The sequence below is a fragment of the Mesoplodon bidens genome (assembly GCF_964165515.1).
Source record: "Mesoplodon bidens genome assembly, chromosome: 2".
Taxonomy (NCBI): Eukaryota; Metazoa; Chordata; class Mammalia; order Artiodactyla; family Ziphiidae; genus Mesoplodon; species Mesoplodon bidens.
Genome location: NC_138177.1, coordinates 16,262,252 through 16,288,140, shown reverse-complemented (window position 1 = coordinate 16,288,140; position 25,889 = coordinate 16,262,252). Strand labels below are relative to the sequence as shown.

At 34.6% G+C, this 25,889-nt stretch overlaps 1 protein-coding gene across 6 annotated transcripts in view; it reads left to right on the top strand.

The window, feature by feature from the left end:
• Positions 1 to 25,889, top strand: part of GPATCH2 (G-patch domain containing 2) — a 168,202-nt gene that overhangs the window by 9,927 nt on the left and 132,386 nt on the right. For 5 of the 6 annotated variants that reach the window (XM_081226151.1, XM_081226154.1, XM_081226155.1 and 2 more), the window contains exons 2-5: positions 231 to 950; positions 6,094 to 6,155; positions 9,013 to 9,195; positions 9,664 to 9,743. In XM_081226151.1, the coding sequence (XP_081082277.1) occupies positions 231 to 950; positions 6,094 to 6,155; positions 9,013 to 9,195; positions 9,664 to 9,743 (1,045 nt within the window). Of the gene's footprint in view, positions 1 to 230; positions 951 to 6,093; positions 6,156 to 9,012; positions 9,196 to 9,663; positions 9,744 to 9,870; positions 11,893 to 25,889 lie in introns of those variants that run through there. The other variant, XM_081226156.1, reaches the window with a different exon arrangement.

Below are 25,889 nucleotides of genomic sequence, written 5' to 3'. Positions count from 1 at the left end.
AATTCCTGTGTTTAATAAAAGCACTTATACGAGAAAAAACTTAAAATTTTGAGTCAGAATATTTGGAACTGTAATATCTTAGATAGGAAAATTAAGCAGCTTTTACACAGTTCTTTATAATAACTATTAATTCTAGTCAGATTTAGAATGAATTGTCTGCTGCAATAAACCAGGTTAATATGGTTGACCCTGACTATGTAAATTTTTTTTCTTTCTTTAAAAAAATGTAGGCATTTCAGTCGAACCATGGAAGAACTGGTTCACGATCTTGTCTCAGCCCTGGAGGAGAGCTCGGAGCAAGCTCGAGGTGGATTTGCCGAAACTGGAGACCATTCTCGAAGTATCTCTTGCCCTCTGAAACGCCAGGCCAGGAAACGGAGAGGGAGAAAACGGAGGTCGTATAATGTTCATCACCCGTGGGAGACCAGTCACTGCTTAAGTGAAGGCTCTGATTCTAGTTTAGAAGAACCAAGCAAGGACTATAGAGAGAATCACAATAATAATAAAAAAGATCACAGTGACTCTGACGACCAAATGTTAGTGGCAAAGCGCAGGCCATCATCGAACTTAAATAATAACGTTCGAGGGAAAAGGCCTCTCTGGCATGAGTCTGATTTTGCCGTGGACAGCCTTGGGAACAGAACTCTGCGCAGGAGGAGGAAGGTCAAGCGCATGGCAGTGGACCTCCCGCAGGACAGCGCTAACAAGCGGACGGTGACCCAGCCCCTCGAAGGCTGTAGAGATCAGGACATGGACAATGACAACAGAGCTTACCAATGTCAAGAGTTTACCAAGAACAAAGTCAAGAAGAGGAAATTGAAAATAGTTAGACAAGGACCCAAAATCCAAGACGAAGGAGTAGTCTTAGAAAATGAGGAAACGAGCCAGACGAATAAGGACAAAATGGGATACGAAGAGCAAAAAGTCTCAGACGAACTCATGAGTGAAAGGTGACTTTTCTATTCTCTAAATATAAAAATATGTCTCCACTGTTTGCCGTTGAATGTGTTTCGGATTTTAATTCTATTTTTAAATAATCATAAATTATAATAATGGTAGTGACATTACTGTTTAACCGTGGTTATATTTACTTATAATTTATGATGTTTAGCACAAAGCAAAATTGCTTGTCTGATCTATGAACAGTCTTTTGATTGTGTTATAATGACTTAATTTTCAGCTACAAAGAGAAAAGGAAATGGATTTTCAATGGGAAAGAATGCTTTTGAATAACAGCACATTTATAACTGTTAGAATTGCATTTATAATTATTTACTTGTTTAATTATAGAGCTTTAGCCGTTGGTGCTTTTTAGTGTCACGGTTCATCAGTTTATTCTGATTCCTGAGAACCAAAGTTGATACCACTTCACCGTGAGTGGCTAGATATTTTAAGAAGTCTGTAGATTGCTAGGAATTCTGATCACTTATGAATTGTAAAACCCAATTTACAGTCTAGAAACTCCTGATCTTGTCATTAGACAAATGGGAGAAGCAGTAATCCTTTGGCAGTTAGTCTAATCTGTCCATTCTAGAAAAGAGGTATACCACAATGATACCTGTTAAGGACTGTTTTGACACCTTCAAAAGGTAAGTGATCACTTTTCTTTTACACAGAACTAATGTTACCTGCAGGAATGAGAAAACATTGACACTGTTCATCCTTTTAAGCATGTCCTTGAAATCAAACGCACAACTATGGTCAAGAAAAGAATATTCTTTAAAAATGGTCTGGGAGAGAGTATTTGATTTTTAACTGGTAAGATTGGCATCATTTTAATCATGTGGATTGTGAGCTATGGACCTCATAAGCGCATATATATATATATTTTCTTTCCCCTTGTAAATGTGGTTACAGATATCCATAGGACCTGGTATAAGTTTACAGAATGGACCTTTTATTAGAGGTGGTTTGCTATTTATGTAATTTTCCTAAAGAACTAAAAATTACATAAATGTTTCAGGAAGGTTTTGAGAAGTTTATGGTACCTGCTTTTCTTCCAAGAAAGTTGTCATTTTTATACCGGAATGAGAATTATTTGTATGCAAGTATTGGGCCATTGTGACTGAGGACCATCCAGCTTGACTTGAAAGTAATTATCTTGCTTAGTTGCTGGGAGGGAGGGTGTGTGGCAGTGGAGATAAATCCTCAATTCTGGATTATTCACAGATTACCTGCTTTCTGGATTGATTGTGTAAGCCCCTCCTTTTATTGATGTCTTCCTTTTATTGACAGACATGTACCCTGGACTAGAAATGAGATAAAACTCTCTTCATTTCTTTTCATTGTAAAAAATATTTGAGTATTAGGTGCCATCAGGTTACCCAGCAGTCAACAGCCTAAGTACAAATTTTCAAAAATGATGTTTTCACTCTTGAATAAATTAAATTTATTTCCTCTTATTTTAAACTTACCTATACAGCTATTCTTTGTGGTCACTTAAGAGTTAGGTGCACATTCCTTCTGTGGGAAAATTGCTAAATATTTAAAGTATCTTCCCAACAAGAATAAGCATTTTTTGAGACCACTTCCAAAGCTTTCCTACTATAAAAAGCTATATATTGCCTTGGAACTGATTTATAGACAAGAACGGAACTACTTCACTCTGTGTGTGTGATTTAACACACATTTGAATAACTGCTGTTTACTGTTCACCACTCATGGTCCCCAGACAAATAACACAGCCCCGGTTCTCTTCAGCCTCATAACCTGGAATAGCCAAACAAGCAAACTATGAAAAAGAAATGTGCTGAGTGGAAGGTACTGGTGAGGGAAAACTTCCTAAAGAACTGTGACTGAAAGCCTTGTTCAGATATCGAGGCGTTAAGGCGGATCATCCCAGGTAGAGGGAATAACTTATGCAGAGACATGGTTGTGAAGCAAGTGCTATGTATGTGGGAAAGTATAGGTAATGTAACTGCATTACATAAATTAGGAACGGAGGCTACAGCAATAATTGTGTTTTGAAGGCCTGTGTGCAATGGTAGTTTGGATTTCATCATGTAAGTAATGGGAAGTCAGTGAAGAATTTTTAGTCAATTAGATTTATATTTTATCAAGATACCTGACCTTGACAACAGTGGCTCGTTTAGTTTTGGCTGACCTCCAGTCCATCCTTAAGAGGGAGGTGAATTATGGCAGCAGTAGTAGAGGACAAAAAAAACATGGGAGCAGTTTTAAGAGTTGGAATCAGTGGAAGGTTGGCTGCCTATATTTTTGGGAGGATGAATGAGAAGGAGGACTCTCAGATGATGCGCAGGTATCAAGAATAGAAAATATAGGAAATGAACAGATTGGGGCAGGGGATTGGGATTGGCATCCATGCATTAATTCCACAAGCATTCATGGAATATATTCTCCTCTAAATACTGTGCTATAAAAGTCATACTAAAAAAAAGTGGGAAGAGGTGTCCTTGAAGATAAGCCATAATGACCCTCAGCTCCTGAAAATGGAAAGCCTTGCTTCTGTTTAAGTTCTTGTTCTGATTTATTGTACCCACTAACAACTACATGATATACTTGGAGCAACTAGCTAGATGTCAATTAGATGAAACGTAAATAAGGAAGCATGTTGTTTAAAACACGTGTAAAAACATCTCAAAGTAGGCCAAGGATCCTTAAGGGCTAAGAGCTGATCTTAGAGAGGGAATTCTGATTTTCTTGTATCTTTAAGAAGAACAGCAGGCAGAGAAGAGAGAAGGAGATAGGGATACCTCTTGGAGAAAGGACATAAACAAAAGGACCAGAGATGGGGATGGGAAGAATTTAGGTGGGAACCCATACATGGCAAGCCTCGATAACTAAATTTAAGCCAATAAATCTGAGGAAGTAATTTAAGAATTTTTCTGAATTTAATTTAATTTAATTTAATTTTTTTATACAGCAGGTTCTTACTAGTTATCTATTTTATACATAAGAATTTTAATAAACTTTTCTTTTTACACACACACATATATGCACCTGTGTGTTTTATAAGCTTTCTTTAAGAATAGTTCTAGATTTACGGAAAGCTTGCAAAGATAGCACAGAGAGTTTCTGTATACCCTGTTCCCATACTTCCTACACCCAGCTTCTCCTATTGGTAATATCATCCGTTTACTATGGTACATTTGTCAGAACTAATGGGCCAGTGTTGACACATTAACGGAAGTCAGTACTTTATTAGAATTTCTTTTGTTTTTATTTACTGTCCTTTTTCTGGTCCAGGACCCCATCCAGGATACCATAATATTTTTAGTCAACCAGTTATGTTTTGAAAAGATGAACCTGGCTCTGTGTAGAATAGATTAAAGGGGGTAAATCTAAACTCAGAGATTGGAAGACCATTGTACCAAAATAAATAAATAAATAAATAAAGGCACATAGATTCACAGCCCTTTATCTGCAAATCTGAATCCTGAAAGCTCTGAAAAACTAATTAATTTGTGGCCAGACCTAACTTGACCTGTATTTAACATGGATATTCCTTCATTTAATTGAAAAAATAATATGTTTGATTATGAAGTGCTACCCCAGACTCCTCTTAGGCATTTTAGAATGTACCTTTCTAAAGTGTAAAAATGTATGAATTTTAAATAATTTTGCCTCGAGGATTTCAGAAAAAGAATTTAACCCAAGGTATGTATGTTAAGGCCCTTTATTAGAGTTGTGTTGATGAGGGCAGATGAGAAAGCACTACTCAGTCACAGATTAAAAAAAAAAAAACATAGTAGTTTGGGCAGCTAAATAGCAGAAAGATAAAGTTTCTGAAGTGTTTTTAATACTCTAATACCACTGTGTATAGAAGAGCATACCTGTTTGTAAATAAGAAAATATGTATTGATATGATGCTTTTAAAAAGTATTGTTTTCTTTCCTTAACGTATGTGCAGGATAGTTTCATACATTCACTTAACTTGAAGAAAGTTAAAGAAAAAGGTACTAATTCAGTTTCTTGGGAGAATGTGCCACTTAAATTTTTATACTTTTTGTTTATGTTTATTTTTTAAAAATCAAACAAAAACTGAAATGATATTTTATATTCAGAAAAAGTATGTGGATTTAGAATTTCATCTATAATTTTAAAGCTGAACTCCCAATTGAAATATTTTAAAACAGATTAGGATGCTTTTTTTTTTTTTTAAGCTAAGATTACAGAATTCTCCCTGTTGATGGAAAAGTATTATAATTTAAAAATCACCTGGGGTGATTTCCTGATTGGTTAGAATTAAGAATTACAGTAAAAAGAGAGTATATGAGAATTTTTAAGAATATCACTCAATATTCTTTAAAAACTAAACCCCTTATTATCTGACCTTGTCCTTATGGTTTTAACTAACTAGACTCTCGTATAAGCATCGCTTCTGATAAAACTAAGTGACAGTTTAATTCATGTCAGTTGAATATTTACTATTTATTTTCATTTATATGTTAAGTTTGACTCTGTATCATACTCTCCAACTTCTGTGGAAATAATAAGAACCTGTTATTTTTGTATACTTCCTCCTTAATAATTGGCAATATTCATTTTCTCCTCAGAGAGACCTTAGCTTTGATTTAATGGATTGTTACCATTGTAAACATTTTTCCTCCTTGCCAAATAATAGAGTTGTTGGGAATTCTTAAGTAATGTCTTTTCTGGAATATTTGCAAATATGGTTATGAAAAGTAATTCTATCCCAGGCCCTTGTATTTATTTCATGTGCTGAAGAAAGGCTGAGCCTGCTTTTGATTGAGACTTTCCCCATTTTATTGAGCAGTGGTGTTCAGGGCTCAAGCTGAATTGCCTGGAATAAGAAAGGAGCAGTAAGCATTTGATGAAAGTAGGTAATAAAGTGCATCAATTGTGTCAGCACCTCGTTGCAGTCACATCTGGCTTGCTGTCAGAGTCCCATTAGATTCCTGTGGTTTTATGTGCCAAAAATAATATGCTCTGTAGTTAATGGAACCGAGATATTTGCAGTTTGATTTTAAAAAATCATCTTATTTTCTTTCAGATCTTTGTCAGGCTTAAGTTCCATCTCTGAGCTGCCATGTCTCTTTAAAATTTGACAACTGAGAGATCAATTGTTCTTTTGATCTGTTTTCTTTTTTTTTTTCTTTTCCCTTATTTTAGTGAATCCAGCAGTCTCAGCAGCACTGATGCTGGTTTGTTTACCAATGATGAGGGAAGACAAGGTACTGAGATGCTAATTTTTTATCTCTTTGCAAAAAACGCCTTCATTTTTAAGTTGTGCTTATTTCTAGTTATTTCATAAATTGATGACTGCAATCCATTTACATTAGTGCAATCCACACACTACTCAGTGGACTGGACTGGGGTTTAGTTCCTTTCCATGCTATGTCTTCATAACCTAAAGTAGTTAATTATCTCCAAAAGCTAGTCTGTGGAGTTAATAATGTTAAGGAAGGATTATCTTCCTTGAGAAAGCTTTGCATACCTCAAGTCTTTTCAATTTTGTCTCTTTTAGCAAGTTCACAAGACCCTGGTTCTCATTCTCCGCCTGGTTCCAAATGTATTTAATTCTGTTTAAGCATTAATAAAGGTGGATTTGCAAGTCATTTGTCATTTTTATTCAGCTGTGACATTTATTCATCCTATCCAGTTTGTAAGTAATTAGACCATTTTCCCGAATTCAATATTGTACACTGTTAAACAGTAATGTCTTGCAACTTACATCTTTCCCATCTTTGAAATTTCCTGAAGCTTTTCACACTTTAACGTGGCATTATTTTGAAACTACCTGTCCCAGTAGAAAATATGAAAACCTTACTAAGGGGGCAGGATACGAATACATATGAATACTTATCATAAGTGTTTTCTTCCTTTCTTGAGATCTTTAGAGGAAAGCAGTTATTTCTAAAGGGAAAAAAACCCACAAAATTTATTTTTTCAATTATAAATAGTTTAATGATGTTATGAAAAAAAGGATAAAATAATAGCTGCCCCACAGTTTTTTTCTTAGTCTTTTCCTCCTCTTGGCAGTACAAATTAAGTAAATTAAATTATTATTCCTTTTTGCTTACTTGTAAACCATTTGTGCCTGATAAATAGATACATAATTGTTTTGAAGACCATAGACTTCACTGAAATTTGTTAGAACCTCAGGGCTAAGAGTAAGCTTGACTACCTTGATAATAAACCTGAATTCTTGTTAAAACACCTATGTCTACCCAAAGTTATGTTATAAACATTGCCTTTGGTAATGAAATGAAATGAAAACACCTTTTAAAAAAATAACGTTTTGACAAGCCTATCCATCTTTGAGAAGCATTGGATGGCTTAGAATAATCTGTTAGCATTTATTGTGAGCCTATTATGTTTCATATTGCTAAGTGCTTTTTTACATTTAATTTACTTTAAGTTCTTGTTTGATTCTTAATACAACCCTATGAGATCTCCCCCTTTTTTTTTTCCAGATGATGAAACCCAGACTAATAAAGTTGAAGTAACTTCCCCAGTGTTACAAAACAGTAGAAATCTAATTGTTCTGTCTGACTTTAGAACCCAAGTTCTTAATCTGTAGCTATTTGATTTCTGTATTAAGAATAAAGTTGTGTATCACATCAAAAATAAAATAACCCCATTTTTCTATTATAATGTTGTCTAATTGGAATTAAGATCTAGGGTAGTCAGTTTCAAGTGACTCCCTTTCTTTTCTTATGCTTATATCTGACCTGTGAACTTCTACTATAACTCTCAATGAAAGTACTAATATATTTGTGCTTTGAGTTCTGCTTGTTTTTTAAAAAAATAATTTTTATTAGATCCTCAATAGAAATAAACAGGTGACTTTGGTTTTCCAAATGCTTTAAATTTTTAACTCCCTCATAATTCTAAATACAGCCATTTCCCATAAAATCATTTTCAATGGAAGTTTAAGGGTTTTTTTAGTTTGTGTTTAAAAACATTAGTAGTAAGAGGTTTTGGCAACCAGAAATCTTCTGTAAAGGGAAAAAGTTTACAGCAGTTGTGACGACCCTCTTAGAAGCTAGTAGTTTTTCTAAGAACCGTGGAGAAGACTAATGAATCTCAGATCATATTCAAAATGTTATTTGTGTCTTATTTTTAAAACCATCTGCTTTTCTGTTTTTGCTTTTTTTGAGTTATTTTTGTTTTTTTGTCTCCATATACATCTCTTTATTATTCCTTTTTTAAAAAAATACAAAATACTGTTGATTCACACCAAGGGCACATTTCAAACTGAATTTTAAATTGATTGTTACTTCATGGTTACACTCAAGGATGTTCCTAGAAGTCAGACTTACTATGAATAGTATTCTGTTTTAAAAATACCTTGCTTGTAGAGGTTCAGTGTAGTTTCTCTGTAAACTCTGTAGTGTTGTCACTTTTCATTTAAAATCAACTTTTTCACAACTATTTCTTAATGAACTTAATCAGATTAATTTCATTTAGTCACATCTGTTCATGATTGTTTCCCCTTTTGCGCTCCATAGAAATCATGAAATTAAGCTCATTATATACCATTATCAGCTGCAAAGAACGAGTTCTATAATTTTATACCTTTTAATTCCTGGCAGGAGATTAAGGTTTATTTTTCCTTAATATGGAAAGGGTAGTAACTTAACTGGATTTCCCTACAGTTTTTGCCAAAGGATTAACCAGTATATTATTGGTTTTCACATTTTTAAATTTGTTCTGAAACATAACATTTTATGTTATTATTGATGGAAGTTCTTGTTATAGTATTAAAAAATTTTTTCTTAAGTGAAACCGTGGTGTAGAATAAAAAGTTTTCTTTATAGATTATATAGATGATTGCCAGATAAAATACAGGATCCCCAATTAAATTTGAATTTTAGATAAATAATTATTTTTTAGTATAAGTAGGACCCATTTCGTATTTGGACATATACTAAAACTTTTGTACAAGTACTATATATTTATATTAAAAATGAACCATCTAAAATTCAGATTTAATTACCATCTTGTATTTTTTAAATCTTAATCTGACAACTCGGTTTATTTGGATGATAAAACTGAACCTCTGGGGAATTTCTTGTATTTGCACAGGTGATGATGAGCAGAGCGACTGGTTTTATGAAAAGGAATCAGGGGGAGCTTGTGGCATCACTGGAGTCATTCCCTGGTGGGAAAAGGAAGATCCTACTGATCTAGACAAAAATTTACCAGATCCTGTCTTTGAAAGTATCCTAACTGGTTCTTTCCCCCTTATGTCACATCCGGGAAGAAGAGGTCAGTAGCACTGCCTGACTGGTGGATACAGGGGACTTATAGTCAGTCTAGGAAGAGTCGTTGAAAGAGGAGGTGCTAAATGGACTAGACACAAGATGCTATGAGGAAACATGGTGACCAGCAATTCAGCTCCCACTGAATTCTCATGCTTTCAATTTATTAGGAAGGTTGACTTGCTTTCTTGCTAGGCCCATGGTAAAAACGTTGAAATTATAGAAAGATAAATTGGGAGGAAAGAAAAACCCTGGATAATACTCTAATGCTTAAACAATTGGTTGTCATGTGCTGGCTGCATTAAAACCCTACTAGGCGTTGGTTCGGATCTTTTAAGTGTGAATTTTGCCTCTTCCCCACTACTGTTCAATATATTCCCCCCTCCAACTGACTTTGAATTTTGAATTGATAGGATCTTATTCCATGCTCCAATGATCATAGACCCTTCTTCAATCGAGGACTTTGATTTTCCAGGTTTCCAAGCCAGACTCAGTCGCCTTCATGGAATGCCTTCCAAGAATATTAAAAAATCGGGAGGGACCACAACTTCAATGGTAGGCATGCTTTCTTGTTTACTTCTCATGTTTGGAAATGTATCCATTTCTATGGAATAAAAAGCCACATCCTCATCCTTTATTCATATTCTAATGTTATACTTAAAAATAATCCATTTTTTTGTAGGCTACAAACTGGACCAGTGAGATTCCCCTATAAACCAAATCTTCTAATGCTAATAAATTAGTTACGTTTTGAACATCTGGGGAATGACATTCGAGGGAACCTGGCTCCTGTCCTCTTCCCCTGGAGGAATATCATTGAAGTGAGAGCCTCTTTGATGAAAAGATGGGGCTGTTTTTGCTGGAGGACTGGTATTCTTCCTTTAGTCAGAAGTGAACCTGATGGGGGAGGCTTTTAGGGATCTAGGTTGGCCCAGGGTGGGTAGAAACTACTGTAAATTTTATATATTTTTCTCTTTTATGATTTTTTTTACATTGAAACCATTTATGTATCACTTGCTTTGCCAAAATGCTAACAAAAGCTAGAGAATTAAAAACTTCCAGATCTCACATCAGTATTCCTTAATGTTTATATTGTGACTGGATAAGAACTCATTTTTACATATCTGACTGTTGTAAATTTAAAAACATGATGCATTGACATTTATGGTTCATTTTTAGAGAAATCTTATATAGCCAACATTATTTAAAATATTTGCATTTTACTCAGGGTATTTTAACAAGGGCTAAGATGAGTAATAGGTAAGGTTGATAATCTGCTAGAGTTTGTATTTTGTTCAAGTTTGCTTTCTACTTGGATAATCTGCTCTGTATTGCAAACCCATTGTATTTTATAGTACAGTTTTTATTGTACTTGGAAAAATCTTAGTTTTAAACTAGTCACGGTGATAACTAGTCTGTGCTAGTGGAATCATTTACTCTTACCTTTTAAATTATCTTCTCTGTCTGATACCTGAAACCGTCAAAATGATCATTCTTGCTTAGAGCGTATTGAAATCTTGTGAAAGCTGGTATTTCAACAAATACTGTATGACTGAATCATGTTGTCATGTTTAAAAGTGAGAGCTGCTTACACATCCTTAGAATGGCAAATGTGTGTGTCACTGTGAGTGTCAAAAATACTTGCATGAGCTCATTTTCACCAAGCAGAAGGGAAAATGTAACATTTCTATTGATGGTATAATTTAGACACTACCCTACATTCAGCCCAGTTCTTCAAAATGGTTATATTAAAATGATTAATATTTTTATTAAGTTCCAATAATCGATGAAAATTGTGATCTAATACATGTATTTTTATATTATTGTATGGATTAATTGTTAATTCAGCATTTAATGGCTAATTTAAATTTGATGATTGGAAAAGAAACTTAAAGTTGACATTTTCTTTACCTAAAGTTACAATCTGAAAGATTCCAGCAAATGTATTAAGTAGGAATGTGTGACATCTTTTAGATTGCTTGTCTAAACTGGAGAGATTAAAAGTGGTAAAGTGCAACTTTTAGTCTCTTTACCTTTGCATATTTAAAGTGATATTTTAGAGGAACAATAATATGGTATTCGGTCATTGTAAGTAAGCTTTTCTGTGCTATGTCCTTTGGAGTGAAACTTCGTGATTTTTTTTCTGAATTTACATAAATGTTTTTATTTTATTTTGTATAACGACTGTCTTTTAGATCTGAATAAGTCACTTTAAAACCTTGGCCTATGAACTTTGCCTTACCAATCATAAATCTAGATGAATGCTATCTAGCTCTTGTTTCAGTTTTACCTATTTTTATTTTTGGTTCACTGCTTGCTTGAGCATAGCTGGGATTTGTAGCCCATTTTCTAGGCTTATTGCAGTCTCACTGTGGTATTTTATAGAAGCTATTACAACTGATAGGCTAGCTTCATGGTATTGATGATACATGGCTTAACCATAGTAAAAGCTGCCTTCCCTCTCTCAATTGTAAAAAGGTGATTAAGTTTCTCTTGATGGAGATATACTATATATGGTGTTTATCATGGAACTAGTGCATTAGGCCACAAACTGTTTTCCTGGTCCACGTTTTTTGTATTCAAAATTTTGCTGAAGACAATGGTCTCCTTCAGGTTTTCTTTCTTGCAATTCTGAATTGTCCTTGTTTAGAGTTTTAAGTACTGTAATCTTCTTTTTTTTTCAATAAAATATTTGACTTGGGCAAGAAAGGTAAGAGTTCCAATTTGTGCTGATATTTTTAAATTCCTATGCTAAGTTTTTTGTTGTTGTTGCTTGTACTGTCCCTATTACATGTAACAATCTAGTCTTAAAAATCGTAATCTCACGGAACAGTCATCTTTAAACAGTAGCTCTGACATCCAGTAGTAAGAAATGAAACTTAATTCCTTAGACTTTCACGTTGGAAAGCCAGATTGCTTTTAAGAGAGATGAGTTTCCTGAGCAAAGTCAGACACATGTAGCTGCAACCCATTAAATGGAATGACAGCATAGGGTTTCTTTTTCTTAAACAGATGGGTGATGACTACAAAAAATAATGATGTTCTTTGAAGGAAATGACAGAAGGAGAATCTTTTACTGAAATATTAATGTAAACATTTTTGGAGAAAAACTTTCAATCAGAGTTTTCATTATTCACCATAGTAATATTCTGTAAAGTCACTGGCAACACTGAATTAGAGAATACTGAACCATTGCTCCTAAGAGAAACGCAGGGTTATGTTCCTGTGAGCCTTTGGTTGTGACATTTTCATCATTCGATCAATGCATAGCCTTGTTTTATGTATGTTTGCGTTTAAAAACACCTTATTTAACGTATATTGTGGATCCATTCACATTGAACTCATGACCAACAGCGTTATAGCTCGTGCCTGAACAAAGCTTATCTAATACGTGTGTTTTCTCTGTAAGGCACAGCACAGCATTCTTTGTGCTTTAGCAGCAGCAAACAACACTGCAGCCTTATGCCTGGGGACCATTTAACACAGCGAATCACCAAAGAAAGCGCGAAAAGGTGGAAAACATGGCACTAAATAAACCACAAAAAGGACACTTGTTTACGGTATTAAGAGCTGAAAACAAGAAAGCAGTGTTGCCTTGTTTGACTTCAGTAGGGCATGCACATGTGCCTCAGGTAACTCAAGTCTTTCATTGCTTTTCTCACGTCTGTGAATGACCATGAAAACACTATGAGTATTGATTTGGGGGTTACAAATAAATTTTAGTGGATATGAAAATTTGCATATGTAGGACCTACAAGTTGGAGTGAGGATCGACTGCAGTTAGTTTTGTAGAAGAACAAAGTGGTATTGTAGAAAATTTACAGATTTTGAAGTCAGACATTGGTGAAACCCCACTCTGATTCTTCTTTTTACTTGTAATTACAATTTGAACCTCATTTTCTCTTTCTGGTAAATAGAGACAGTGATTACTTTGCAGAAGTGTTGTCAGGATTAAATGAGATTGTGTTTCCATAATGGGTCCAGCACCACCTTTGTCACATAATGTATATTAAATAAGTGATGGTCACACATATTATTAGATATATTAAACACAGAAGCTCATGATGTAAAGAACAGTTGTATCATGGGTCAAAGTGCAGAATTTTAGACTTTAAAACTTATCTATTCGTATTTTATATATACTATCCCTTCATGTTTAATATTTAAAGTGCTTTTGATTGCAGCCTTTTATGTTTCTTTTGTACCTCATTCATATTTGAGCTGGCCCTTGTGTTTAATATGGTCTGTGAAGAATAATTTTGAATGAATTTTAAATTGACAGACACTGCATTGAATCTCAAAACCTAACTGCAAACCAAAAATCCTGTTCTAAATTTCTCCTCTCCACCCCACCTACCCCAACTGCCGCAATTATTAAGCTGTTTATTTGTAGAAAGACCGGCACTGTTTAGGAGGTTTTGGTCCAGAGTTATTTGATTCTTAAAAGTAATTTTGGGGCTTCCCTGGTGGCACAGTGGTTGAGAGTCCCCCTGCCGATGCAGGGGGCACGGGTTCGTGCCCTGGTCCGGGAAGATCCCACATGGCGCGGAGTGGCTAGGCCTGTGACCCATGGCCGCTGAGCCTGAGCGTCCAGAGCCTGTGCTCCGCAATGGGAGAGGCCACAACAGTGAGAGGCCCGCGTACCGCAAAAAAAAAAAAAAAGTACTTTTGTCCATGTACATGAAGGGAGAATCCAGATATATTCCTGAGAATTTAATGTTAAGAGGAATTAACTATTGCTGTCCTTCTGTTAGAATAAGGCACTAGGTTATTGGAGCCCAACTAACCAGCCCTTATATTCACCTCTTTTAGGAGAATTAAGGAAATAATAATTATGGGGCCATTATCCAGGAGATTCAGCCTGAATCTCTTGTATTTCCAGAATTTGTGCATCAGGTACAATTCAGAATGATAATCTTCAGAATAATGAACCGTCCCAGAATCAGTTTTGGGATACTGTACTGGCAAAGTGAATCTGACTAACCTGACTTAAGCATAGCATTTAAGTTAGCTGAGATGTGCTACCCCTAAGCATCCTAATTAATCAGTGTGTTCTGTGGCTGAGAGATCTTGATCTTCTTTTTTTTTAAATGGATGGTCTTTCCACAGGGTTACATTTATCTAAATTAGCATTCCAATTGAGTAGTCTGTTGAAAGATCAGGAAATAAATGGCTCCATTTAAAATATAGTACCTGAAGTCCAACATAAATATTACATAAAGAATTGTACATAAGGGTTATAGGGTTCTATCTTGAGATTTTATAATTGTTTCAGTCCAGTTTTTTTGTGTGGTTGGAATGAGAAAAAGTATAATGGTGATGGTGGTGGTAGTTATTCTAGCAAAGAAAATGAATCTGATTTTATTGACTTTTTATTTAATACATGTTTATCAAATTTAAATATTTGAAAAAAATGTGAACATCAGTCCTTATTCTAAATTGTCATGCTATACAATAAGCATATTGTTTGTATTCAACAATGCAGTAACTTATATCTGTTCAGACTCTTGAGTCAATTCGTTCTGTAAGAGAAAAGGAATATTATAATTTTTTTCCTTTTTATGAAGTCATAGAAGACGGGATTTCATAAGTGGCATATTGATAATAATACTATAATGATTTACTCTGTATGTCTTACTCAACTGTTGTTTTATTGTTTCTTAGGATACTAGAGTAGAAATATTTAGTCCGATTTATAGCCTTTTACAACAGGAGGCCCATTTTAAGTGGATTTGGTTTAAATAAGGGAACTACATAAACTTTTCTTTTAGCCTAGTCTAAGATAAAGGAGAAACTTTATAACAGAAAACAGACCTAAAATGATTTTTTAATATATTCCCAGCATATGTCCTCAACTATAATTTGACCATGTGCTAACTAGTTATCTAATATTTTTCAATGGAATTCAATAACTAAATGCTTAATTATAACCTCTGTGAATTGATATTCATTTGTATCCTTTAAACATTTTTGGATACTTTGCAGAATACAAAAAGAATACACATTTAGAATTTTTTATATTCTAAATATACATTGTATCATGTATATTCTAACCTGTTACTATGTATGTTAATAATTTAGTTCTTAATCTTATCTCAAAGTCAACATGAGCTCCAGATTTCACACTAGAAACTGATGTTTTTTTCTTTGAATTTATTTTGAGATAAAGTAGATATTATATCATTGAAAAGTACTGCTTAATAGATTTATAATAAATATTTCTTTTACAGAAGACATTTTAACAGTGTCTCTTCTTTGATTTAAAATTCTGTATTTCAGTGTGATTATTCACAACTTTATATTTTGTGTCATATAAATTTAATATCCATAATTGATATTTGAATATATGAATCTAACAATTTTTTATTCTGTCCCATTAAAAACAGTATCTGTATTAATAATGATATTTAGTTTTATTATATTACACTTTACTAAAAGTAGAACATAATATATACAAATTCAAATAGTACAGGTATATAATAATACATTCATTCATTCAGCAGGTATTTGAATGCTTATTCTGTTCTCCATATTGAGTCTTAAAAATCCTTTAGGAAAAATTATATAAACATATGTTCAATCTTGGTATTTTAATACTGTCAAATTTGGCCACACATACTTTTTTCTCCATCTATTTAAACTACTTATGCTCGCTTCTCTGATAACAGTACTAGAATTGCTTTGGCTTCATATATTGTTTTTCGGTTTGTGATGTTTCAGAAATCTGGAACCTGGCAAAGCGAATGTTAGCAATGAATGCAAGCACTTATTACGATGCTTACTATATGTCAGATACTTTTCTAAGTGCTATTTATATATTCTGATTCATTTAATCCTAAGAACATCCCTGTAATGTAGGTTAATGTTTACAACTTACACATTTAACTTCTCTTTTTCCATTAGTAAACCAGAATTAATGCAGTCTGGACGTTTATTCTTTTGCTACTGATAAATAAAAAATAAATTCTCATCATGAAAAAATCTTCCTTCCTACAAAATGCTGTTGGAAGTATGAGTTATTTTGAAAGCCTTGCAGTATTCTTTGCTGTCTTGAATAGTGAGCACAGTCAAAGTGTGTGCCATAATAAAAATAATCATTAAAATGTTTTACTGCTTCCATGAGGTTAATCACTGTGGACCCACATGCAACTTTCTGATCCTTTTCTTTGTTCCTCAGGTAGTTTTCGATACCTTCTTCTTGATCTCTAGCATTAGCCAGTTCAGGTCTGCTTCCTTGCTCTCTGTTTCATCTTGTTCTCCCTGCTTTGCCATCTGTGGTTCCTCATTGTCGCTCCAGTCTTGTATAACGTGCCTGGCCTCTGTCACATTTCTACTTCAGTTCAACTGTGATTATATCCTCTGTATTTCTCTTATTCCTTTCCTCCCCTTTCTAATGGAACTTGGCAAAATTCTGGGTAGACTTCACACAGGAGGAAGATCTTTTAGCTGGGACTGCAAGTTTGAGTTGGAGCTCACTAACTCATTGGGAATGGAGTTGGCAGACAGAAAAACATGAACGGGCAAGGCTTAAGTTTGAAACAGCGTGGAATATTCGGGAAACTGAATCCAGTGTCGCTGAAATATAAGGTATGCTTGTGTTGAGTATACAGTAGACAGGGTTTGGTTGGCAAGGTAGGCAGGAGTTATATCATTTCAGACTTTTGTGGTCCGTGGGAATGCATGTGAACTGATGTAATATCTGGGGGGTCAAGTGGATCAGATTTGTCTTTTGAAAGATCACATGGACAGTGCTATAGAGCATACATTGGGTGGTTACAAGTTAAGACTATATCAGGAGTCTAAAGCTCTCTAGCTGTTCCCCTAGGAGGTGGGATCCACAGTCGACTGAACCCTTTATTTTACCAGATTTGATTTCCTGATCAACCTTTGGGTAGCATCCATTCATTCAACAAGTATTTATTGAGCCTCTACTATGTGCTAGATACTGCTCTAGGTCTCGGGGATTACAATGGTGAATAAAACAGACAAGGTTCCCTGGAGCTTATATTTTAGTAAGTAAAAATAAACTTGGTTGGCGAGGATGGTGAGGACGTAAAAATGGCCATGGAGAAAATTAAACAGGGTAATGTAATAGTGAACTACAGAATATGAAGGTGATTGGAGAGAATATGATTTGCAGGCTGGAATAATGTTCAGCCTTGGTCGATCTAGTGCCTTTCTTCTCATTGCTTTTATTAACAATGTGGGGAAAGAAACAAGAGTGTGCATTACTCACACCTGTTCATTCAGGAAGTTGGGTTATGTCCTAGACATCTCTCCTGATTCCAGACCAGGTTGACCACAGCTTTTAAATGTCCACAAAATGTGGGCCTGCAAATGGCAAAAGGACACTTTTATTTGTAAAGTACAGTATTACTTCTGGAGCTTTTGAATGTTTTGTTCTTTATTTAAAGAAAGTTTGCAGGTGCCAAATATTTATATACTACTCTGGTTTTCCACTTTAGATTAATCATAATGTATGTTCAGAAATGTAATATTTTAATATTCTAATAGTTTTTCTCATGCTTTAATGGCTACTTAAATATTATGCAGGGTAACCAGTCTTTTGATTACATTTTTAAAGATCATGAAATGCCATGCTTTCTTTTCAATTTTTTCACATTGGTACTTGCATACAAATTCTTAGGTCATTCACTTTATTAGTAAAGAAATGGCTTGTTTTAAGATTGATTTTTTTTCTTTTTTTTGTTTTGAAGAAATGATCTATGGACTTTTTAATGAATCTCCTTAAAAACATTGGATTGCAAACGTTTGCGGTTTTAAAAAATACTTCTTATAAAGATTATGATGCTTATCATTTAAATATTTTTATTTTCTGTTGTATCCTAAGAAACATTTGCAGGGAACCAGGTTCAGTCCCTGGTCTGGGAACTAAGATCCTGCAAGCCATGCAGCACGATCAAAAAAGAAAAAAAAAAGAAACCTTTGCAATATGCTCTAAAGTGCTCTTTTTAGAAATTAAGACTGCTGGTTGGTAACTATTTGACTCCATAAATGTAGACTGAAGACCCATTTCCTCGTTGCCTTTTTTTTTTTTTTTTGAGGTATGGCATGATTTTTATTTAGAAATATCTTATATAAAGATAGGTGCATAGGTGATATAAATGTATAGTTTACAGAATAACAGAAAAACAAATGCCCGTATTCTCATCACCCACCTTCAGAAACAGAAGATTCTAATTCCTCTGTGTATCTCAACACTCTGACATTAAAAATTTCCACATGCATATGTATTCCTAAATCCTGTCTTGGTTCTTTAGGTAAGTAGAATCACATTGATTGTCCTTTTGTGAGATATTTTTTTTTATTGAAGTATAGTTGATTTACAATATTGTGTTAGTTTCAGGTGTATAGCAAAGTGATTCAGTTATGAATGTTCATTTTTTCAGATTATTTTCCATTATAGGTTATTACAAGATATTGAATATAGTTCCCTGTGCAACAGTAAATCCTTGTTGCTTATCTATTTTATGTATAGTAGTTTATATCTGTTAATCCCAAACTCCTAATTTATCCTTTCCCCCTCCTTTTCCCCTTGGTAACCATAAGTTTGTTTTCTATGTCTCCGAGTCTGTTTTTGTTTTGTATGTAGATTCATTTGTGTTATTTTTAAGATTCCATTCCTTGTTGCTCTTTAAAATTATGGTGACATTGCCAGAGTTCCCAATATTTTTCTTGGTTTCTTTTTTTTAATCAAAATCAGGGAAACAGAAATGCTGGAAACACTTCACTTTCTTCAAAGCTTCCACTCTGGTTTTCTGTCTTTTATGTTGTTGATAGAATTATTCTGATGGTCTATAAAACTCAGTTTTCTAATTTGCCTTCAGATATGTCAGGTATCTAATATCAGAAAAGTTCAAAATCAATGATGGGTAGAACACTTCCAAATAATATTTAACAGGTGCTTTCTATATTGAAGTCACCTGCAAATCCTCCAACTGAAGGTCAATTTGAACAACTGAGAATTCACAAAGAAGTCTTATAAATAAAAGGGGTTTCCTGTACTATAGTCTAAAAATGCTTCTTTAAAAACTACATAATCCTGAAAATAAAGTTATTACTTAGATTTCATCTCATCCCATTTCATTTATATATATCTTTGATAGATTCTTTTAATTTTCTGATCCACAAATATGTTTTAAAGGAGTATTTTATATCATTTGTTGGATGAATAAGTAAGTATATGTGACCTCTGACTCAGAAACTTGATGTCTTGCTTAATTGTAGTTTCAGCCATAGATTTCTTGGTTCAGCTGTATGCACATGTAATGGTGGCTTGTGATTTCTTCCTTGTGGGAAGTGAGATATGTCTTTGTCCCCCAGCACCTTGCAGTTTGGCTAGTAAAAATTAATTGGGAAAGGGAGAGAGAGAAGAGACCTAATGTTTGCTAAGGGACGCGCTGATCCTGACTAGTTTTTCATTCTTCATTTAAAGTTTTAGTTTTATGTGTTATCTCTGCCTTCCTCCACTCTTTTCACACCTAGACACGTCTGAATATCATTTCTTTCCTTGTTTGTCATATTAACCCTTTCTTTCCAAATTTCATCTATCGCTGCCCTAGTGCAGTTACTCCTAACCTTATTTTTTTGTTTGTTTGTTTGGTTTGGTTTTTTGTTTTGTTTTGTTTTGTTTTGCGGTACACGGGTCTCTCACTGCTGTGGCCTCTCCCATTGTGGAGCACAGGCTCCGGACGCGCAGGCTCAGCGGCCATGGCTCATGGGCCCAGCCGCTCCATGGCATGTGGGATCTTCCCGGACCCGGGCACGAACCCGTGTCCCCTGCATCGGCAGGCGGACTCTCAACCACTGCACCACCAGGGAAGCTCTAACCTTATATTTTGATAGTACATTAGTCTCCTCCCTGGTCTCTCTTCCTTCCAGTTTTCCTCCCTCTAATCCATATCACATGTAACTCCAAGGAAACATTTTTAAAACATGGTTACACCCTAGTCAAAAAAATAGTTTTCAGGCCTCTATCATCAAATTCAGGTTTGTTCCTTCTGACCTTCACTGCTTACCTGTGACCTATATACAACACTTCACTCCTTTCCAGATGGTCTTAGGTTCACAGCATCCCCACCCCTCCATCAACCTTCCCTTACTCGGTCATATTCATTCCTTCTCTACGTTGGCTCACAACAGTGCACCCCTCTTCTTACTGGTAGATTCATATCCTTCAAGGAACAGTTCAGGCTCCATACCTTTTTGTCAAAGCTTCCCCAATTCCTCACCCTTCAGAGGTCACTGCATCATCTGAAATGCCATTGCATCTGCTGTCTCTGCCATTCTTTCATTCATTAATGGGTGACCTTTCTATTTTATACTCTTACTCGTCGTCTTATGTTTTCATTGTGTCCCCAAGTACATGTAGCACCCGAGTGACGGGTCCAGCTCCTGGCCCATAGTATGTGTTTAATAATTTTTAAAATGTTGATAGGGATTTACTGGGTATTACCTTATGCTTTTTAGGGAGTTTTCCACCACTAGTTACATGGCCAGTACAACCTTAAGTAACATCCTTTCCTACAGGTATTAGTATCTAAGTTCTTCGTTGTTTTTATTTTTTAATTTATTTTTTAATTTTTTTTTTTTTTGCGGTACGCGGGCCTCTCACTGTTGTGGCCTCTCCCGTTGCGGAACACAGGCTCCCGACGCGCAGGCTCAGCGGCCATGGCTCACGGGCCCAGCCGCTCCACGGCATGTGGGATCTTCCCGGACCGGGGCACGAACCCGTGTCCCCTGCATCAGCAGATGGACTCTCAACCACTGCGCCACCAGGGAAGCCCTATTTTTTAATTTTTTAATTTTTATTTTTTTAAAATTTTTTGACCATGCCGCATGGCTTGTGGGATCTTAGTTCTCTGACCAGGGATTGAACCCAGGCCCTTGGCAGTGAAAGCACAGAGTTCTAACCGCTGGACCACCACAGAATTCCCTCTTCATTGTTCTTAATTTGTCCTTTTATGTACTTAGTGATGTGATGCAGATAAGTTTCCATTTGAGAGAGCGCTAAAAACATGCTTGGATGCCCAGTGTACAGATACTCACCTTTTGGTTGGGGAATTCTTAAATGTTGCTATCCATAGGGATTTTCCTTTGAAATAACCCCCTAATAAGTAATCTCCTGCCTCAAGGCGTGTGGAGTGGGGAGTGGACTAGTGTTTTGACTCCACTCACCAACATTCTGATTGCAAAGCAGAGGACAGGGAGGACTCAGTCTGCAGACTTTCACTGAATTCTCTTAATTTTAGTAAAGGTATATCATGTGGTCCATGGTATGGCCCCTTTCTAGTTTAACAGTGTCTTATACACTGTTTGTGCTTCTGCTAGGAGATAGGGCAGGGGTGGTAACATTGTATGACTGTGTGGCCAAGGATTGGGATTAGGGATCAATTTAAAAAAATAAAATTTCCAGCAATTCCCTGTTGAAGAGGTGTCTGGCGCCTCCAATTTCTGAACCTTTCTGGAGTCTGCTGCTTCAGTCAATTTACTTTTTGTCGCCCCCTCTACCTGCCCCTTTGCTAGAGAAAGCTGAGCTGTCAGCCACACATCCATTTCGTTTTCTTCTGTGATTTTGTTGACTTTGCTTGTCTGGTGGTATCTTCTTTCCTATCTGCTTTGTCCTTGTGGAGTTATTCTTTACTGTCATTTTAAGAATAAGTTTTATTCTTTACTGTCATTTTAGTGGGGTTTTGAGAGGGAGCTACATTGTGTGATTAGTGGGTTACGTTTACCGGGAAGTGCTAGCTAGTGTTCTTTTCTTTTGATTTTCTTTCTTTTTTGTTTTTTTTAAGTAATAGATTCACAGCTTTTAAGAGATAAATAGGACAAAAGGTATCCAGTGGAAAGTCTTTGTCCCACATCCAGTTCTTCCTATACCCATCTGTGCACATACAGCATCGATTAATCTGAACCTTGGTTTTTAAACTTTAAAAAAAAGTCTGAGAGATTATAAATTATGCCTATTTTTTATTCATTTGTTTGGCTGCATACTATTTCATTTTAGTATATTATTAAATAATTCTATCAGCTTTTATTTTATGTAACCAATATTAAAGGACAGAAATATTTGGTTACTATTAATTATATTAGCTAACATTTATTGAGTTGTTATTTGCCAGGTGGTGTTCTAATCTCTCTATGTATGTTAATTCATTTAATGCTCAAAAAAAGCCTACTGAGGTAAATATTATTCTCCTCTCCATTTTATAAGCCAGGAACAGGGGCAAATGGCTTAAATGACTTATTCAAGGTCACAGCTTGTAATCAGTAGTGTTAGGACTTAAACTCTCTGGCCCTATGACCCACTCCCCAAAGTCTTAGCCTTCAAGCTATACTACTTCCCCTTCAAGGGTAAAAATATTTCCAATGAATTTTTAATTTGTAAAAAATTGATAGGCTTAGTGGCCCACTGAAATAAAATACATCTTAATTAGTTTGGTCGATTTAATGAATATATTGGGTAAATAATTACTCTGTGTTTGATCAAGTTGGATCTACTGAATTGGATATATCTTTTATTTTTCAGTGTAATAGTTTTTCATCATTACATTATGTTGTAAATATGCTGTCCATCCCTCCTGTCAGCTCTTCTGTTTTCACCTCATATGTTTTCTCTCCTTTCCTGTATTATCTGTTGATTTAACTTATTAGGTCCTTGCTGATATTTAAATCTTTTCTTTCTCAAATTTATTAAAAGGTAAATTTTTTTGTTACCTATCAGTTAGGTTTCTCCATATCCAAAAAGGTTAGTGACAGCGATAATATTAAAATAGCATTAAATATTTTGTAAAGGCCATCTTTATAGACTCCACCATCCTGTGGTATAACTATTACTGTAATTTCCATTGTGTGGACTCAGTGATTTTCAAAGAATTAGCTTCATTGTGAACAATCAGAGCCAGGTCTTCTGAACTCCAATCCTTTCGCATATGAAAATTTTCAGAAGTTATTCTCTTTTCTGTATTTTAGCTGGAGCTATAGCGATTTAGCTTTTTAGAATGTTAGCTTTTGAAAATACCATGAGACTTGACATTTAAATTTCTTGTCAACTTGTGAAAGTGGTCCATTTCAAAATTTGATTGGGTTCTCATTTTGAGGAAAGATTTACGAATTTTTATTGTTGAATTCTTAAGTTGTTGCAAATTGTATTGAAGTAAATAATTCATGCTATGAATTTGGCATTAGCTTTCTTCATATTTATTAACATCACAACTTTTCCCTAATCCTACTTCCTCATTTAGCCTCTTAAAGCACTAGTACAGGCCCAGTCTTTGGAATTGTCTGTTTATAGGAAAAACCAGTTAAACTAACTCTTTCTTTGATTTAACATAATCTCAGAGTCATCCTGTTTCTTCAGCAAATTGTTATATGTGTCGTATATATTACTAACACATTTTTAACACATTATTGTATATGTTGATCATACGATTGTTCTTGAAATGCCTTTGCTTTCCATTGTGATGTTACTTAGAGGTGCTGGCTGTCTAGCTGACTGGATGAATTTTCTTTCCTCCTATTTTTCCCAATGTATCACCCCCAGCTCTGCAGTGTAGCACTATGAAGCCAAGAAGGGCAAGGCAGACACTTTATATATGAAAAAAGGGCCTTTACAAACACACACATACACATATTTTCTCTTTACATTATCTTATTTCTGGTAGGTGGTTTCATTTAGACACTTTGATTTCATTTAGACACTCTGAGGACATACACTTATTTTCATAACAATCATAATCATGAACTGTTAACAGTGAATTAAGACATGAATATGCATGAAGAAATTAGATGTTCCTACTATGAATATATGGCATCAATGTGTCTTGAGTGAATTACAGACTTTACTCATTTCTGGGCCATTTGTTTTATATATAGATTAAATATAGATAATTACTCATTGGACAAGTTACTTTATTACTTTGATGTATCTCAGAGTACCACATGCAGTTATAGTGTGATCATTGTAATAATTTGGATTCATTAATAAGCAAAATTAACATTTCATATAAATTAAAATTTAAAAATTGGAATTTGATTTTGTTTAAAGTCGGTGTTACTTCCAGTGGTTATTTTGATTTCATAACAGAATTGTACTTTTTAACTGAAGTTTTTAATTCTTTTTAAGCTCACATGTTAAATGTAAAGGTGTTTTGTTACTATTCTAAATTATAGTTAGAAATATTAACTTCTGTAGGTTAGCCATTTCATTTTTGTCTTGTGCCTCACTTGTATGAAAAAATTATGGATTCAGTTTTATTTGTTGGGGGCAAATGTGCACCATATGACGTACTAAACTTAAAATTTATTTTTACATTTATAGAGCACTTAGCCAAATACCTAGCACAACTATATGTTTAATAACTGTTTTCCTATATATCTCTAGTACTTTGTCTTTCAATAGTATGTGGTTTAGATGGATATTAAATGGTTAAACTGCCTACAAATTATTTGCACACTCATTAAGATTCATTACCCAAGGGAATAAAATTAAAACATTCTAATCAAGTATCATGTTTTAATCCATATTTTTTTATTTTACTTTTTTTTTTTTTAATAGGGATTCATGTTGCTGTTCAAAGTGATCTTTACCTGCTCTTTTGGGTTAACACAGTTCTTTAGAAAAGCAGATCTATTCTGGCTATGTAATGCATTTTATTTAATTTTATAATTTTTATGATATCATATATTAGTGCCAAAAATATAGAAAAATTTTAGAGAACATTTTTGGATTTGATGGATTACCACTCCTGAAAGGGAAACAAAACACTAAATATTTCTAATCCCACATTATTTACCGCATGGGTGGTTAAATGCTACTTTAAGCCTCATAAAATTAAAAGGGAGAAATCTGCCAACTGTAGCAGGAATTGGATTTAGGAAGAGTGGTACAGAGCCAAAATATTGCTACAGAATTAAATGTCAAAAATCTTCTTTAATAGTAGATATATAGTTCACAGTGCCTGGTTATGATTAATACATTTAATCTAAATCACTGAAAGTTGCAGTCTCCTTTTCCATAAAATACAGTAGGACACAAATCAGTTTTACTGTAGATGGATAACAATTGGAAAATAATGCATCTTCCCGCCCAATAAATTGTCAGTTATACCTTTTAACTAAAATCAATTCATCTTTCCAAAATTTATTGCAATTTCTAATAATAAATCTCCTCAAATGTTTATTCATTCGGTTTTTGATACATTTGTGCCACTTTTGCTATGGTCTATTGTTTTCTCTTTTGATTCATTGTAAATTAGAAAATCTATATTGAGTCAGTTTTCTAGTTAAGAAGTTAAAATCTATAACCGAGCACCTTTTTCACTCTCCGTTGTACATTTTAATACCCTTGAACTTGAACTTAAATGCAATCCAGTAAATTCTTTTCAGAAGGAGATTAAAAGACTTTTCAGTCTAACTTCTTGAGTAAGGGCCAAATTCATAAAACAAGCACTTAGGAGGTCATTAGATGACTGTTGTCATAGATCCATTTTTGAATCAAAAAGTGGGGAGAAAGAGATACACAGAGTAGCACCATGATTTCATGTAAGTATCTGGTACAAAGAAGAGTGGGATCATATCGGGAGCCTGCTTTTTTTTCCGTTGATAGCAGTAACCCAAAAGGAAACACAATAATCAGCTATGTTCTATCTGTGTCTGACACAGAGGTTTTCCCCTTATTAA